Source organism: Nerophis lumbriciformis, linkage group LG22 (genome assembly GCF_033978685.3).
Source record: "Nerophis lumbriciformis linkage group LG22, RoL_Nlum_v2.1, whole genome shotgun sequence".
Classification (NCBI taxonomy): domain Eukaryota; kingdom Metazoa; phylum Chordata; class Actinopteri; order Syngnathiformes; family Syngnathidae; genus Nerophis; species Nerophis lumbriciformis.
The window spans coordinates 41,473,607-41,492,239 of record NC_084569.2 but is presented as its reverse complement, the minus strand read 5'-3'; the positions used below and the strand labels follow the sequence as shown (position 1 = coordinate 41,492,239).

Genomic DNA, 18,633 nt, shown 5'->3' with positions numbered 1-18,633 from the left:
GGACCTCGATTTCCAAAGGAAATGCAAAATTTGCTTTCGTCAGAAAACATGACTTTGGACCACTCAGCAGCAGTCCAGCTCTTTTTTTCCTTAGCCCAGGTGAGACGCTTTTCGCGCTGTTTCTTGGTCAACAGTGGCTTGACACGAGGTATGCGGCAGTTGAAACCCATGTCTTTCAAGCGTCTCTTGGTACCAGAAACTCATCGACTCCATGCCACGCCGCATTAACGCAGTAATTGAGGCAAAAGGAGCTCCAACCAAGTATTGAGTATTGTACATGCTCATATTTTTCATTTTCATACTTTTCAGTTGGCCAACATTTCTAAAAATCCCTTTTTTGTATTAGCCTTAAGTAATATTCTAATTTTGTGACACACGGAATTTTGGATTTTCATTTGTTGCCACTTCAAATCATCAAAATTAAATGAAATAAACATTTGAATGCATCAGTCTGTGTGCAATGAATAAATATAATGTACAAGTTACACCTTTTGAATGCAATTACTGAAATAAATCAAGTTTTTCAAAATATTCTAATTTACTGGCTTTTACCTGTAGGTGGCTGCTATTTCAACTATCAGTTAGGAAAACATTGCAATGTTAGCCAACCTGCTCAGCCAGCAATGTTGTACTAACGTGACATAATGAAGATGTTGGCTATTTTACATCGTCCAACATGACTTACATCTTGTTTTGGACTTTTTTTTTGGTCTAAAATGCAGTGTCTACATACGACTTATGGGCTTAAATTGAACTAGCCCAGGGTTAGGCAACCCGCGGCTCTAGAGCCGCATGCGGCTCTTTAGCGCCGCCCTGGTGGCTCTCTGGAGCTTTTTCAAAAATGTATGAAAAATGGAAAAAGTTGAGGGGAAAAAATATTTTTTTTGTTTTAATATGGTTTCTGTAGGAGGACAAACATGACACAAACCTCCCTAATTGTTATAAAGCACACTGTTTATATTAAACATGCTTCACTGATTGAGTATTTGGTGAGCACCGTTTTGTCCTACTAATTTTGGCGGTCCTTGAACTCACCATAGTTTGTTTACATGTACAACTTTCTCCAACTTTCGGGGACGTGTTTTTTGCCACTTCTTTTTCTGTCTCATTTTGTCCACTACACTTTTAAAGTTGTGCATGAATGCACAAAGGTGAGTTTTGTTGATGTTATTGACTTGTGTGGAGTGCTAATCAGGCATATTTGGTCACTGCATGACTGCAAGCTAATCGATGCTAACATGATATTTAGGCTAGCTATATGTACATATTGCATCATTATGCCTCATTTGTAGCTATATTTGAGCTCATTTAGTTTCCTTTAAGTCCTCTTAATTCAATTTATATCTCATGACACACTATCTGTATGTAATATGGCTTTTCATTTTTTGCGGCTCCAGACAGATTTGTTTTTGTATTTTTGGTCCAATATGGCTCTTTCAACATTTTGGGTTGCTGACCCCTGAACTAGCCTAAGTCGTTTACCATGAATTGATTTACGTGGACCATACTTGCCAACCTTGAGACCTCCGATTTCGGGAGGTGGGCGGTGGGGGGTGTGGTTAAGAGGGGAGGAGTATATTTACAGCTAAAATTCACCAAGTCAAGTATTTCATTTATATATATTAAGTTAAAGTACCAATGATTGTCACACACACACTAGGTGTGGTGAAATTATTCTCTGCATTTGACCCATCACCCTTGATCACCCCCTGGGAGGTGAGGTGAGCAGTGAGCAGCAGCAGTGGTCGCGCCCGGGAATCAATTTTGGTGATTTAACCCCCAATTCCAACCCTTGATGCTGAGTGCCAAGCAGGGAGGTAACAGGTCCCATTTTTATAGTCTTTGGTATGTATAATAAATACTTGACTTTCAGTGAATTCTATTTTTATATATATATATATATATATATATATATATATATATATATATTAGAGATGCGCGGATAGGCAATTATTTCATCCGCAACCGCATCAGAAAGTCGTCAACCATCCGCAATCCACCCGATCTAACATTTGATCAGAACCGCATCCGCCCGCACCCGTCCGTTGTTATATATCTAATATAGACGATGCAAGGCATTAGTGAGGTTATAAAGCTTTTGCCTGTTAAAGAAAGGAGACTGATCCAATGCAGCACAGACATTCGCGTGCCACGCTGTCACGACCCAGACGCACACCAGTGCGCAATCATATGGGAGCCGCGCTGAGCGCACCTCCAAGCGCGTCTCGCTGCCGGCGACGGCCGGGTATATTGGCCCGACGCTCCAGCGCCATCCATTTTCAGGGCTAGTTGATTCGGCAGGTGGGTTGTTACACACTCCTTAGCGGGTTCCAACTTCCATGGCCACCGTCCTAGCTGCTGTCTATATCAACCAGGGTGAGCCCCACCCCTTTCGTGAGCGCACTGTGCGCGGAGTGACCCCTGTTACGCGCCCCCGGCAACAGGGGTGGCGGGCAGGTAAGCTGCGTGGGCGGAGCGCGCGGAGTGACCCCTGTTACGAGCCCCCGGCCACGGGGGTGGCGGGCAGGTAAGCTGCTTACCTGCTGCGCGTGACGCCGGCCGCAGCGAAGGCGGACGAGGCGGGGTGTCGGTGCGGTGGGCGCGGTGGTGACCCTGGACGTGCGTCGGGCCCTTCTCGCGGATCGCCTCAGCTACGGCTCCCGGTGGGGCCCTCTCGGGGGAAGGGGCCTCGGTCCCGGACCCCGGCGAGGCGTCCCTTCTCCGCTCCGTAAAAGTGTCCATCTCTTTTTTTTTTTTTTTCTTCTGTTGTGGCATATGCAGCAGGTGCCTGCTCGTTTTTCGTATGTGGGTAACAACATTTAACTATGTATATATATTTACCAATTGGTTTAACTGCCACCCGCCTGAATCTATTTAAAATCTAATTTTTTTTTATTTCAACCACCCGACCCGACCCGACCCGCGGATATAATCTAATTTTTTTAAATTTCATCCGCCCGATCCGCGGATAATCCGCGGACTCTGCGGTTGTGCCCGCAAACCGCGCATCTCTAATATATATATATATATATATATAAAAGAAATACTTGAATTTCAGTGTTCATTTATTTACACATATACACTCATCTACTCATTGTTGAGTTAAGGGTTGAATTGTCCATCCTTGTTCTATTCTCTGTCACTATTTTTCTAACCGTGCTGAACACCCTCTCTGATGATGCATTGCTGTGTGGCACTCACAAAAGTGCTTTCATCAAATGCACTAGAGTCTGGAATATTCCATCTCTCCCTAGCATGGCCCAAAACCGGTCAATCTTTGCTTCCTGAGGAAGATCTTCACTGCCAAGCACTTGGTAGTCCACTACTTCTTCCCGGAGGCTATCCAGGTCCAATCGCAGCTGCGGCTTGGAACTTAAAAGCTTATTTCTTCATCTTACTCGTCGTCGTCGTCGCCACGGCTATATCTTCCTCGTTCGTCTGCTTCGTCTCCTTGTTGTGTGCGCAGTTGAGAATATTTGTCCCGGGAGGTTTTCGGAAGAGGCGCTGAATTTCGGGAGTCTCCCGGGAAAATTCGGGAGGGTTGGCAAGTATGACGTGGACCCCGACTTAAACAAGTTGAAAAACCTATTGGGGTGTTACCATCTACTAATAAAAGTCTCAATCAATCAATCAATCAATCAATCAAAGTGTTAGCATGTTAGCTCGCTAGCTCATGGCTATGATGATTGCCAGCCCTGTGACATCTCTGCCTCTCCAGCTAGCTCACCTTCCTCTCCAGCTAGCTCATCTTCCTCTCCAGCTAGCTCATCTTCCTCTCCAGCTAGCTCACCTTCCTCTCCAGCTAGCTCATCTTCCTCTCCAGCTAGCTCATCTTCCTCTCCAGCTAGCTCATCTTCCTCTCCAGCTAGCTCATCTTCCTCTCCAGCTAGCTCATCTTCCTCTACTGCTAGCTCATCTTTCTCTACTGCTAGCTCATCTTCCTCTACTGCTAGCTCATCTTCCTCTCCTCCTAGCTCATCTTCCTCTCCAGCTAGCGCATCTTCCTCTCCAGCTAGCTCATCTTCTTCTCCTCCTAGCTCATCTTCCTCTACTGCTAGCTCATCTTCCTCTCCAGCTAGCTCATCTTCCGCTCCAGCTAGCTCATCTTCCTCTCCTGCTAGCTCATCTTCCTCTCCAGCGAGCTCATCTTCCTCTACAACTAGCTCATCTTTCTCTCCAGCTAGCTCATCTTCCTCTCGTGCTAGCTCATCTTCCTCTCCTGCTAGCTCATCTTCCTCTCCTGCTAGCTCATCTTCCTCTCCTCCTAGCTCATCTTCTTCTCCTCCTAGCTCATCTTCCTCTCCTCCTAGCTCATCTTCCTCTCCAGCTAGCTCATCTTCTTCTCCTCCTAGCTCATCTTCCTCTCCAGCTAGCTCATCTTCCTCTCCAGCTAGCTCACCTTCCTCTACTGCTAGCTCACCTTCCTCTCCAGCTAGCTCATCTTCCTCTCCAGCTAGCTCATCTTCCTCTCCAGCTAGCTCACCTTCCTCTCCTGCTAGCTCATCTTCCTCTCCAGCTAGCTCACCTTCCTCTACAGCTAGCTCACCTTCCTCTCCAGCTAGCTCATCTTCCTCTCCAGCTAGCTCACCTTCCTCTACAGCTAGCTCACCTTCCTCTACAACTAGCTCATCTTCCTCTCCAGCTAGCTCACCTTCCTCTACAGCTAGCTCACCTTCCTCTCCAGCTAGCTCATCTTCCTCTCCAGCTAGCTCATCTTCCTCTCCAGCTAGCTCACCTTCCTCTCCAGCTAGCTCACCTTCCTCTCCTGCTAGCTCACCTTCCTCTCCTGCTAGCTCATCTTCCACTCCTGCTAGCTCATCTTCCACTCCTGCTAGCTCATCTTCCACTCCTGCTAGCTCACCTTCCTCTCCTGCTAGCTCACCTTCCTCTCCAGCTAGCTCATCTTCCTCTCCAGCTAGCTCACCTTCCTCTCCAGCTAGCTCACCTTCCTCTCCAGCTAGCTCACCTTCCTCTCCAGTTAGCTCACCTTCCTCTCCTGCTAGCTCACCTTCCTCTCCTGCTAGCTCACCTTCCTCTCCTGCTAGCTCACCTTCCTCTCCAGCTAGCTCACCTTCCTCTCCAGCTAGCTCATCTTCCTCTCCTGCTAGCTCATCTTCCTCTCCAGCTAGCTCACCTTCCTCTCCAGCTAGCTCATCTTCCTCTCCAGCTAGCTCATCTTCCTCTCCTGCTAGCTCATCTTCCTCTCCAGCTAGCTCATCTTCCTCTCCTGCTAGCTCATCTTCCTCTCCAGCTAGCTCATCTTCCTCTCCTGCTAGCTCACCTTCCTCTACAGCTAGCTCACCTTCCTCTACAGCTAGCTCACCTTCCTCTACAGCTAGCTCATCTTCCTCTCCAGCTAGCTCACCTTCCTCTACAGCTAGCTCACCTTCCTCTCCAGCTAGCTCACCTTCCTCTCCAGCTAGCTCATCTTCCTCTCCTCCTAGCTCATCTTCCTCTCCAGCTAGCTCATCTTCCTCTCCAGCTAGCTCATCTTCCTCTCCTCCTAGCTCATCTTCCTCTCCTCCTAGCTCATCTTCCTCTCCTCCTAGCTCATCTTCCTCTCCTCCTAGCTCATCTTCCTCTACTGCTAGCTCATCTTCCTCTACTGCTAGCTCATCTTCCTCTCCTGCTAGCTCATCTTCCTCTACTGCTAGCTCATCTTCCTCTACTGCTAGCTCACCTTCCTCTCCAGCTAGCTCATCTTCCTCTCCTGCTAGCTCATCTTCCTCTCCAGCTAGCATATCTTCCTCTCCAGCTAGCTCATCTTCCTCTCCAGCTAGCTCACCTTCCTCTCCAGCTAGCATATCTTCCTCTCCAGCTAGCTCATCTTCCTCTCCAGCTAGCTCATCTTCCTCTCCAGTTAGCTCACCTTCCTCTCCTCCTAGATCATCTTCCTCTCCAGCTAGCTCATCTTCCTCTTGTAAGTTCAAAAAAGTGTTTTCCTCACAAATGTTTTGTTTTCTGTCCTAGAGCAGAGGTCTCAAACTCATTTGACCTTGGGGCCCCTGGAAGTTGGTGGTGGTTTGCACAAAGTAGTCCCGCTAAGAATGATGTCTTCACCTTGTGGGTAAGTTAGTTGACAACTAAAGTGACCCTGACCTATAAACCTTGTCATCCATGTAACATTTCATATTTGAACTCTGTTTAGGTGCAAAGGAGATGGTCAGAAAGACTTCATCTTGCCCAAAGTAAGTTCCTCTTTGTGTTTGTTGTATGGTCATTGTTTTGTTTGTAGCATTATTGTAATTATTGGTATAATATATTGAACTATTAGCCAGGGTTGGGGTATAATTACCCTAAACCAGGGCTGTCCAAACCTTTTTCCAGCGAGGAAAACTGAAAGCTGACAAAAAAACTGAAAAGTGACAAAAACAGACTATCAGTAAAAGTAAAATATTGCTATTTGGTAACCATAGAAGAGAAAGTCAAACACAAATAGACGGAGTAGACATTGAAAGGGTGAAAGAAAACACATTTTTGGGTGTAATAATAGATGATAAAAAGAACTGGAAAAAGGCCTTTGCACCTCCACTTCGACGCCGCTGGCCACAAAATGCCGGCTTGCTTGAGACCCCAAAGAGCAGACCTGGGCAATATAAGACCCGGGGGCCACATGTGGCCCGTTAAGCTTTTCAATCTGGCCCGCCGGACATTCCCAAATAATTTTTTTTAGATCTTTAAGATGTAAAGTGTAGCTGCCATCATGTTTTCTAATGACCGTAAGTCTTCAACTATACAAAGTATTTCAATGGTTGGAATCTGTGCTTTTGCATGATATACTAGTTACTATGGTAATGTAATTAGTTACTATGGTCATCTAATTAGTTACTATGGTAATGTAAGTCACAGCAGCTCAGACGAGGCACCAAGCAGTGTGGGTGGGGAGCGTTTCCACAGAGTGTTTCCAGAGCCTGAAATGTGGGTGTCGGACAGACGCGGAAGGAGATTTTTACAACAAAGTTCTAAAGCTTAGTGATATATCAAATAAATCAGATTGTAGGTGGGTTTTTTTTTTACCCTTCGCGGTGTGCGGCTTCAGCGGTCGCGGAGGCAAAAACTCGGACATGGGAGGAGTTCGGGGAAGCCATGGAAAACGACTTCCGGACGGCTTCGAAGCGATTCTGGACCACCATCCGCCGCCTCAGGAAGGGGAAGCAGTGCACTACCAACACCGTGTATGGTGCGGATGGTGTTCTGCTGACCTCGACTGCGGAAGTTGTGGATCGGTGGAGGGAATACTTCGAAGACCTCCTCAATCCCACCAACACGTCTTCCTATGAGGAAGCAGTGCCTGGGGAATCTGTGGTGGGCTCTCCTATTTCTGGGGCTGAGGTTGCTGAGGTAGTTAAAAAGCTCCTCGGTGGCAAGGCCCCGGGGGTGGATGAGATCCGCCCGGAGTTCCTTAAGGCTCTGGATGCTGTAGGGCTGTCTTGGTTGACAAGACTCTGCAGCATCGCGTGGACATCGGGGGCAGTACCTCTGGATTGGCAGACCGGGGTGGTGGTTCCTCTCTTTAAAAAGGGGAACCGGAGGGTGTGTTCTAACTATCGTGGGATCACACTCCTCAGCCTTCCCGGTAAGGTCTATTCAGGTGTACTGGTGAGGAGGCTACGCCGGATAGTCGAACCTCGGATTCAGGAGGAACAGTGTGGTTTTCGTCCTGGTCGTGGAACTGTGGACCAGCTCTATACTCTCGGCAGGGTCCTTGAGGGTGCATGGGAGTTTGCCCAACCAGTCTACATGTGCTTTGTGGACTTGGAGAAGGCATTCGACCGTGTCCCTCGGGAAGTCCTGTGGGGAGTGCTCAGAGAGTATGGGGTTTCGGACTGTCTGATTGTGGCGGTCCGCTCCCTGTATGATCAGTGTCAGAGCTTGGTTCGCATTGCCGGCAGTAAGTCGGACACGTTTCCGGTGAGGGTTGGACTCCGCCAAGGCTGCCCTTTGTCACCGATTCTGTTCATAACTTTTATGGACAGAATTTCTAGGCGCAGTCAAGACGTTGAGGGGATCCGGTTTGGTGGCTGCAGGATTAGGTCTCTGCTTTTTGCAGATGATTTGGTCCTGATGGCTTCATCTGGCCAGGATCTTCAGCTCTCACTGGATCGGTTCGCAGCTAAGTGTGAAGCGACTGGGATGAGAATCAGCACCTCCAAGTCCGAGTCCATGGTTCTCGCCCGGAAAAGGGTGGAGTTCCATCTCCGGGTTGGGGAGGAGATCTTGCCCCAAGTGGAGGAGTTCAAGTACCTCGGAGTCTTGTTCACGAGTGAGGGAAGAGTGGATGGTGAGATGGACAGGCGGATCGGTGCGGCGTCTTCAGTAATGCGGACGCTGTATCGATCCGTTGTGGTGAAGAAGGAGCTGAGCCGGAAGGCAAAGCTCTCAATTTACCGGTCGATCTACGTTCCCATCCTCACCTATGGTCATGAGCTTTGGGTTATGACCGAAAGGACAAGATCACGGGTACAAGCGGCCGAAATGAGTTTCCTCCGCCGGGTGGCGGGGCTCTCCCTTAGAGATAGGGTGAGAAGCTCTGCCATCCGGGGGGAGCTCAAAGTAAAGCCGCTGCTCCTCCACATCGAGAGGAGCCAGATGAGGTGGCTCGGGCATCTGGTCAGGATGCCACCCGAGCGCCTCCCTAAGGAGGTGTTTAGGGCATGTCCGACCGGTAGGAGGCCACGAGGAAGACCCAGGACACGTTGGGAAGACTATGTCTCCCGGCTGGCCTGGGAACGCCTCGGGATCCCCCGGGAGGAGCTGGACGAAGTGGCTGGGGAGAGGGAAGTCTGGGCTTCCCTGCTTAGGCTGCTGCCCCCGCGACCCGACCTCGGATAAGCGGAAGAAGATGGATGGATGGATGGATGGCGTTCATATTTTGCTGTGTTTATTGCATTTTTGTTGTGTTTCGCTTGATGGTAAAATATGTGAATGGAGAGGGGGTTCATATGTTGTCAATATTCAGTGTTTTATCCTTCATAGTTAATATTGTAAATTCCACATTCTTTATTTTCATGTACATTCTGGGTGTCTCATTCAGTAAAAGATTTTTAAATTGCATTCCGTTTTTTAAGGCGGTCTGTCATAACGTTTTAGCATTCAATCAGACATTGTGAGGTTTTGTATTAGTGTTCTTAAAAATAGATATACCGACCCCCAGACACATTTTTTTCTCTCTAAATTTGGCCCCCGAGTCAAAATAATTGCCCAGGCCTGCCATAGAGGTTGCCACACCAATTCAAAATACAGCCATTTCAAATGAAGACTTGTGAAGTCATATATTATTAGGTATGTCTTTTATTGTTATGTATATAAAGTATGATTCACATTCATGTAATATATATATTGCCATAATAGAAATACAACGGTTTAAGAAAAACAGGACTGTAAAATGAAAACAAAATGTGTGGATTCGCACCCCAAATCATACCCAAACCAGATCCACAGAAGGTTTATTTTTAATTTTTAAATCACTATCTATTATTTCTTATGTATACAAAGTATTTGGCTACATGATCACTGTACCCACTGGTGGAGTAAATGATTTGCAGTACAGAAGCTTTCACTCGTTCTACAAGACAGCGTACCGGAGCATTAGTCAGGTCAGAGGTCACTGGCGTGTGGTGGTGTTGGATCGGGTTGAGGTCAGGGTTCTGTGCAAGTTGTTCCACTGCGAACTCAACCGAGCATGGCTGGGACCATGCTTGCACGGAAAATGTTCTTTGTTTCAAGTTGGAAGCATTACGTAGTGTATATATCATTATTTTGAGTAATATCTTGAACCCATTAGCACCGATGGCTGCAGAAAACTTTTGTCTCTCGTTTACCTCCCAACCTAGACTTTGTCCGCCTAACTGAACCGAAATTTGGAGAATGATGGACTATCCAATTCATCACTGGAGGCTGCAGGGAGGAGCAGCAGTCCCGTGCTGGTGTCCTTCTTACACTTATCGATGGCCTGCTTGTAAGATATTTTCTCTTTGGTGATGGGGTCAACCAGCACTTTTGTGTAGGAGGAATCGTCTTGCAGGTCTTCCGCCATCTTGCTGTCGATCACATTACTTGCTTGAGCTTCCTCAAGAGTGAGGCGGCCAGCTTTAGTCGGATCAACCAACCCTCCGGTCAGGTACTGCGCCTCAAAGTACCACCGGGCGCTTTCCTGGGGTATGTACCCTTTTTGTGCCGCTCGTCCTACAGAGAGACGCTCTTTGGTGAGGGGATCCTCGATCCCGGTAAAGGCCTTCTGAGCGTTGAGGAGCTTGTACATTTGCGCGTTGTCAATGAGGCCATGTTCAGCTGCTTTGTGGACGGATAGCTTGTCCTTCTTGGTTAGATCGACAATTCCCCCTGAGGCTGCCTGCGCTTCCAGAAGCTTCAGAGCTGTGTCGGCATCTATGAGCTTCCGAGTCAAAGCGCTTCTCACAGACATGCGGCTTCCTGTGGTGGTGTCAAATATGCCAGATATTGGGTATTGCTCATCACCCAATGAACTAATGAGGTTGTTGACACTGTCACTATGACTGTTTAGACTAGTGTAGGATGACCTCATGGAAGTTGACATAGAGTTTAGGGGAGAAAGTGGGGAGGATTTCATAGGGGACTTTGGACTTGTCAATGCTGGCGAAAATAGGGAGGATTTCATAGGGGACTTTGGGCTTGTTAATGGTAGAGCAATTGGTTTTACAGTTTCTCCAGCCACAAGAAGAGCAAATTCAAAAATGGGCATATGGCCTTCCTTGTAGCGCATCACATCATACTGGGTCAAGCGGCCAGTTTTCAGTGCATCTGTGACAGAATACTGCTTCCCACTCTTACGATCCTGCAGAATCGTCGTTTCCCCATCCGGCCCCATGGAAGTGATTTCTTCCCAGTCACATTCCAGTTTGGACAGTTGTATGTACTGGTCGCGGTCGATTAACCCTTTAACATAGGCATCGTGTGGATCCAAGTCTCTACCAGTGTCTGGATCCAAGATGGTGATCTTGGTCGAAAGGTTAGTCTCTCTCGTGTGAGTTTCAGCCTGGTCGTCTTTTCTTAAGCTTTCCTTCAGCTCAAGAATGAGCGCCTCGAGTTGGTGGTGTTTGCTTTTTTCAGTCAGGATTTCTCTTTCCAGCCGTTGCATTTCCGAGGAGGCCCTGAGACTCCTCTGCTTTGCCATTTGGGTTCTTTCACTCATCAGTTTTGATTGTTGCTGGAAAGTGATGCTGATGTTTTGCATTTGAGTTTCTAGCAATTTAAGCTGTCTGAGAAGCTCCTCTTTTTCTTTCTGCAGATTATTTCTGTTGGTTACAACAGTGGTCTCTTCAATAGTCGTCACAGATATAGAAGTCTCCAGATGGTTAAGTTTGAGTCTATAGGTCTGAAGGTTTTCTTCTACATCGCGTCTCAGATTTCTCTCCTGTGCAACAAGATTTCTCAAACGTTCCCACTCGGCCTCCACTGCTGGGTCCTTCTCCACACGGACAACCTCCCTGTAAACAACCTTCTCGGTTTTCTTCTCCTTTTCCAGAATTTCCAACTTCATCCTGATTTCTCTGATTTCTCTCTGCAGACGATTCATTTGGTTTGCCTCTGCTTCCATTTCAACACGAGTTTGATCGATTAATGTATCTAGCTTGGGGTCCCTCTCCACTTTCAGGACCTCCTCAATGACTATCTTTTCCGCAACGGGTTTTGGAGAAGTCTCAAGCTCATGAATCTGAGCTTTGATGGACCTAAGCTCTGATTCAATTTTGATCTTCTTCTGGCGTTCATTCATCTGAGCCAAGGTGTTCTCTTTTTCTTGAATCAGAGCTCTGAGTTGTCTAACCTCTATTTCAAGCTTCCTACGTGATTTGATTTCCTCGTCGAGAGACATGTTTAACCTCTCATGCTCTAAAATCTGTTTGGGATCCTTCTGAAGACGAACTACTTCTTGTACCACCATCTTCTCCTCTGGTTTCTGCCGCTCAAGGACCATGTATTGGTTCTGAAGATCAAAGAGACATTCTTCCGCACTGCGTCGTTTTTGGGTCTCTTCTCTAACAGTCCTCCGAAGTCTGTTAACCTCTTTTTCCAAAAGAGGGTCATTCTCATATTTGATCATCTCTTTAGTCACAAGCTTTGTCTCCACTTTGGATTTTTTAGCTTTCAACTCATCTCTTTCTTTTCGCAGACGCATCAGCAGCTCAAGAGTGGTATCGTAGTTGACTTGAAGACGTGATACTTGGTTGTTTAAGCGCTGTAGTTCCCTGATGACCTCTGGACTTTTCTCTTCTTTGACAATATCCTGAGTCACTTCTTTGTACTCGACCTTGGGTTTCTGAGCACGCAGAGTGGTCAGAGTGGTCATCACTATGTTAGTTTCTTGCTCCACGGTCATGCGTTTTCGATTATAATCTTGCAACTCATTCCTCAGACGTAACAGCTCCATTTCTGTTTCAGGGTCAACTCTTAAAATCTCATTGATGACCTCTTTAACTTCATACTTAGGTCGCAGCTTCTCCACTTCACCATACCGTAACTGGAGTGTGGTCAGGTCTTTGAGCAAGATAACATTTTCATCCTTCTCTTCCTCCAAGGCCATGTGTAGTTTATTTGACTCTTCTAGCGATTCTGGATCTTGTTGTACCTTCTTCACCACCTTACTGACAATCTTCGGTTCAATGGTGGGAATGACCCTTTCTAATGTGTTTATCTGGCTCCTCAGGCTGAATATACTGTTATTGAGTGACAGGCATTGGGATTCTCCCGCTGCAATATCATTCTTGAATGTGAAAACCGCTTTAAGCATCTCTGGATCCTTTTCAAGCCTCACCACTTCCTTCTTCACAACCTTCTCCCTGATTTTGGGTTTCTTCTGAAGCAGAAGCTTTAGCTCATTTTTCACATGAATGGTCTCAGAACTTATTGTTTGGAGCTCCATTCGTAACCTCTGCATCTCACTCCGTATCTTGTCAGCTTCTATCTCCAGCTGCGGGTCTCTTTCATATTCAGTTACCTCTCTGGTTAACAATTTAGGTTCAACACTGGTCATCTGACTTTCCATTTGAATGATTTTCTTGCCGAGTATCTCTATTTCCGAATTAGTTTTTGACCTCTTCAATTCTTCATCTCTGATTTTGCTTCTCAGAGACTGTAGATCAGATTCTAATTTCGGATCACGGTAGTACTCGACCACCTCCGTCTCCTCTAACCTCTCCACTCCTTTCCTACTTTTCAAAGACAGGTATCTCTGCCTGTATGTTTCCAGGTCATTTTCAGTGTGTAAACGACGGGACAGCTCTTCTTTCAGGTCGATCTTCAAGACGTCTGCCTCTTCCATGTCTTGCCTCTGGCTCTGTAGTTGCAGCTGCTGGTTAACCACTACACTGCTGACCCTCTCTTCATTCTGTCCACAAAGTACACAGGAGAAAACAATTATATATCCACTACAGTCTTTGTTGCTGGATGATACGACAGCTGGCCGTGACGTCGTACCAGTTTTACTTGCCTATAGATGTCTCTTAATTCAGGGCATGCATCCATCAGAAGCTGGCCACATTTGAGGGCTGGTTATGTTATTATAACAATACACTAAGTCTCTCATAGTTCAAAGGCTTCTTGAATGTTTGTTGTAACCGTGGGTTAAGAGACTTGTTTTTGACATGGTGCAAATACTTCATTTTAAACAACATTCACTTACAGTATCTAGTTAAAGACAACAACATTTCATAACACACGACCGTTGTTAGAAGCATCATCCTTTTTTCCTTATGGCTGCTGGTTTTCTAATTGGAATCAATCATTTCTCACATCGGCTCGGCTTACCCTGAGAAGGATGTTCTTGGCTGTCCCCATCTGGTTGAGAAGCTGCTCATTCTCTGCAGACACCTCAGCCAAACGGTTCAGTAAGTCTTTTTCCTTTTAAATCAAACAAACATCATGTTTGGACGAGGTCCTTTTAGTTATGTCGCTGTGACCACCTTTTGCGCATTTACCTTTCTCTGGATGGCATGGGCCATAGTCGAACTTTGACGTTTTTTCAAAATGGGTTCATAGTCATTTTCATCATCTTCTTCATCGTCATTATCATTCAAAGTGCTGCGGTATGTCTTGGATTGGATTTCGTATTCCTGCAAAATGCATGTGTTTACCAATGACTTCATGACTAACGCAATTGGTAAATGACAATCATCTAATTTACATTTAAGGTGTTCTGGAGTTCACGGGAAAGCTCCTGGATTCGGCGCATATCGCCCGATTTCCTCTGAATGTCTTCCATCAAATTCTAGACATAAGACATTGTTTAAGGACATCTGATAAGAAAAGGTTGGTTCATAGTTGTCAATAAATGCTTTGATCTCACCTTCTGAGAGCTTTGCTTGGCAGTTATCTGGGCCACGCCATCAGTGGGTCTGATTGTGTTGTTTGGCACATTGACCAAAAAGAAATCCAGTGACTGAGCGCTACTCTGGAAGTCTTGGTTTTTGTTGCTTGCTTCTTTTATTAAAGTATTCCTACAGAAACATGCGCAAATAGAGGCTTACCACTAATAGCATGCAAATACAGTGACAATAATGACACAAAGTGGATCTTCTAAAGTAAAAAATTGTCCATCCCAACACCTCTGATTTGTTGACATTACTATTTCCCATAAGAAATAAATAAAGTTGAATTGTCCAGAATCAAACTGTAAAAACAATCATTAAACATTTACTATCATGATCATGTGTATTAACTGTATTTATGGTAAATGCTATTGGCAGTTTAACAATAACAACACAATATTTAAACTAGTTCCTTATTCTCTTGTTTGAGTAAAACAAAGTCAATACTACACACAAACTAAACAAAAGCAAAAACTAGTATCTACTGCTATTTAAATCTTCTGGTTTTTGTCCTCCTATGTCCAGGGAATTATTCCTTGAATTTGTAATCATTTACAAAAAAAACAAAAAATGTTTTTTAAGTAAATAAAAATATCGCTCTAATAACTCTAGTATCAATCATACGCTAATACTAGCTTTGGTATCGACACCATCAATTTCTAGATCTATTCACCCGACCCTTGCATGTTCTCTACTTCAATGCTGACACATCAACAGTTGTTGTTATTAGCGTTGAACTGTCATTAATTTTAATTGATTAGTTTGTTCCAATAATCGAGTAATTTGAATAAAACACTTTATGCGTATTTAGTTGAAAATTGTTGAAATCAATAACCTTCATTTGTTATTAATACATGTACATCAGTATTAAAATTGCACTTTTGACATGTGTGCATTGATAAGAAATAATATCCATCCATCCATCCATCCATCTTATTCCGCTTATCCGAGGTCGGGTCGCGGGGGCAGCAGCTTAAGCAGGGATGCCCAGACTTCCCTCTCCCCAGCCACTTCGTCCAGCTCCTCCCGGGGGATCCCGAGGCGTTCCCAGGCCAGCCGGGAGAGATAGTCTTCCCAGCGTGTCCTGGGTCTTCCCCGTGGCCTCCTACCGGTCGGACGTGCCCGAAACACCTTCCTAGGGAGGCGTTCGGGGGGCATCCTGACCAGATGCCCGAACCACCTCATCTGGCTCCTCTCGATGTGGAGGAGCAGCGGCTTTACTTTGAGCTCCCCCCGGATGACAGAGCTTCTCACCCTATCTCTAAGGGAGAGCCCCGCCACTCGGCGGAGGAAACTCATTTCGGCCGCTTGTACCCGTGATCTTGTCCTTTTCGGTCATGACCCAAAGCTCATGACCATAGGTGAGGATGGGAACGTAGATCGACCGGTAAATCGAGAGCTTTGCCTTCCGGCTCAGCTCCTTCTTCACCACAACGGATCGATACAGCGTCCGCATTACTGAAGATGCCGCACCGATCCGCCTGTCAATCTCACGATCCACTCTTCCCTCACTCGTGAACAAGACTCCGAGGTACTTGAACTCCTCCACTTGGGGCAAGATCTCCTCCCCAACCCGGAGATGGCACTCCACCCTTTTCCGGGAGAGAACCATGGACTCGGACTTGGAGGTGCTGATTCCCATCCCAGTCGCTTCACACTCGGCTGCGAACCGATCCAGCGAGAGCTGAAGATCTTGGCCAGAGGAAGCCATCAGGACCACATCATCTGCAAATAGCAGAGACCTAATCCTGCAGCCACCAAACCAGATACCCTCAACGCCCTGACTGCGTCTAGAAATTCTGTCCATAAAGGTTATGAACAGAATCGGTGACAAAGGGCAGCCTTGGCGGAGTCCAACCCTCACTGGAAACGTGTCCGACTTACTGCCGGCAATGCGGACCAATCTCTGGCACTGATCATACAGGGAGCGAACTGCCACAATAAGACAGTCCGTTACCCCATACTCTCTGAGCACTCCCCACAGGACTTCCCGGGGTACACGGTCGAATGCCTTCTCCAAGTCCACAAAGCACATGTAGACTGGTTGGGCAAACTCCCATGCACCCTCAAGGACCCTGCCCAGAGTATAGAGCTGGTCCACAGTTCCACGACCAGGACGAAAACCACACTGTTCCTCCTGAATCCAAGGTTCGACTATCCGGCGTAGCCTCCTCTCCAGTACACCTGAATAGACCTTACCAGGAAGGCTGAGGAGTGTGATCCCACGATAGTTGGATAGAAATATTATCAAATAGTAAAAAATTTAAAAAAAACACAGATCACGGCACACCACCGGTCTCATGTGCGCTCTATTGCAGGGGTTGTGCAGAAACCATGTCCGCGTATTTAGGAATGAGGGCACTCTATGCAGTCTGAATTGTTATCAGTTTTTAACAGTTGCACTAATCAAATGAATCGAACCAAGGGAATACAAATCGAAGTGTTTTATAATAAAATCAGTCGATTAAGACTCTAGACCAGAGGTTCTCAAACTTTTTTTAACCAAGTACCACCTCAGAAATAACATGGCCCACATTAAAATGCAGTAGCATAGTAGGCCTAAGTATTTATTAAAAACAAAGCAGAGGTTTTATTTAACAAGTTTATTTAAACATTTGGACACTGTAACATTACACGCCGTTTGAACAGTAACACTGCGTTTGACTATAGCAGGGGTCGGCAACCCGCGGCTCCGGAGCCGCATGCGGCTCTTTGATCACTCTGATGCGGCTCAGCAGCTTACTTGCTGAACCCCCCAATTTTCCCGTGAGACCTCCGGATTTCAGTGCCTCTCGCAGAAAACTCCCGGGATTAATATTCACCTATTTTCACCCTTACAGCTATAATAAGGGCGTACCATGATGGTACAACATTTGGCGCCATCTACCACCTGTATTAACAGCGTGCCAGCCCAACACTAGTTATACAAAATACATTTTCTCCTTGCACACGTACGTGACAGCAAGGCATACTTGGTAAACAACCACACAGGTTACACTGACGGTGACCATATAAAACAACTTTAACACTCTTACTAATAATGCGCCACACTTTGAACCAAAACCAAACAAGAATGACAAACACATTTCGGGAGAACATCTGCACCTTAACACAACATAAACACAACAGAACAAACACCCAGAATCCCATGCAGCCCTGACTCTTCCGGCTACATTATACACCCCTGCTACCACCAAACCTGTGCGTCGGTTGAGGTGGGCAGGGTTTGGTAGCGGGGGTGTATAATGTATCCCGGAAGAGTTAGGGCTGCATGGGATTCTGGGTATTTGTCCTGTTGTGTTTATGTTGAGTTACGGTGCAGATGTTCTCCCGAAATGTGTTTGTCATTCTTGTTTGGTGTGGGTTCACAGTGTGGCGCATTATTAGTAAGAGTGTTAAAGTTGTTTTATATGGTCACCGTCAGTGTAACCTGTGTGTTTGTTGACCAAGTATGCCTTGCTGTCACCTACTTGAGCAAGCGGAAGCCCCATACAACGTGTGGCTGATCAGGCACGCTGGTTGTAGTGGGCGCTATATGCTGTACCATCACGGCACGCATGACGCTGACAAGCGCTATTCATTTGAAACCCGCGTGTCGCACCAGCTTAAAAATTCCATACAAAGGTGTGGGCGGCGTGTCTGAGACCCCTGGATTATACATAGCACGAAGCAAAAAAAAAAACTTGATATGCAGTGTTATTTCATTTAAAATTTCAAAAATGTTTGCGGCTCCCATTGTTTTCTATAATTTGTGAAACTGGTCAAAATGGCTCTTTGACTGATAAAGGTTGCCGAACCCTGGACTATAGGAAAGTAAACCATTGTACTTTAATCAGGTGGTTTTTTTTTTTGACATACCACTAGATGGAGTTCGTATACATGTACCACAGTTTGAGAATCACAGCTCTAGACTCTTATTAAAGTACTTGTTAATTTCCTGTTAATAGCTGCTTTTGCAACATGTTTCCATCTAGACTTCTTAAAGTTTACGAAACACTTGTTTCTTGGTTTTGTGCAGAAGTGGGTAGTAACGCGCTACATTTACTCCGTTACATCTACTTGAGTAACTTTTGGGATAAATTGTACTTCTAAGAGTAGTTTTAATGCAACATACTTTTACTTTTACTTGAGTATATTTATAGAGAAGAAACGCTACTTTTACTCCGCTACTTTTATCTACATTCAGCTCGCTACTCGCTACTATTTTTTATCGATCTGTTAATGCACGCTTTGTTTGTTTTGGTCTGTCAGACAGACCTTCATAGTGCCTGCGTTTCAACAAATACAGTCA

At 45.9% G+C, this 18,633-nt stretch overlaps 1 protein-coding gene and 1 long non-coding RNA gene across 2 annotated transcripts in view; one reads left to right on the top strand and one right to left on the bottom strand.

Annotated features, from left to right (window-relative positions):
- The first annotated feature begins 5,944 nt into the window (after positions 1 to 5,944).
- The window catches only part of LOC140679719 (uncharacterized), a 36,017-nt gene continuing 23,328 nt past the window's right edge, over positions 5,945 to 18,633 (top strand). Inside the window, exons 1-2 of the long non-coding RNA XR_012051094.1 lie at positions 5,945 to 6,067; positions 6,149 to 6,188. This is a non-coding gene — a long non-coding RNA (uncharacterized lncRNA). The remainder of the gene's footprint in view (positions 6,068 to 6,148; positions 6,189 to 18,633) is intronic.
- Positions 9,276 to 18,633, bottom strand: part of evplb (envoplakin b) — a 43,204-nt gene continuing 33,846 nt past the window's right edge. Inside the window, exons 18-22 of the mRNA XM_061973876.2 lie at positions 14,321 to 14,471; positions 14,159 to 14,242; positions 13,953 to 14,087; positions 13,783 to 13,875; positions 9,276 to 13,363 (exon numbers count right to left, since the gene is read on the bottom strand). Of these exons, the coding sequence (XP_061829860.2) occupies positions 9,845 to 13,363; positions 13,783 to 13,875; positions 13,953 to 14,087; positions 14,159 to 14,242; positions 14,321 to 14,471 (3,982 nt within the window). The 3' untranslated portion in view covers positions 9,276 to 9,844. The remainder of the gene's footprint in view (positions 13,364 to 13,782; positions 13,876 to 13,952; positions 14,088 to 14,158; positions 14,243 to 14,320; positions 14,472 to 18,633) is intronic.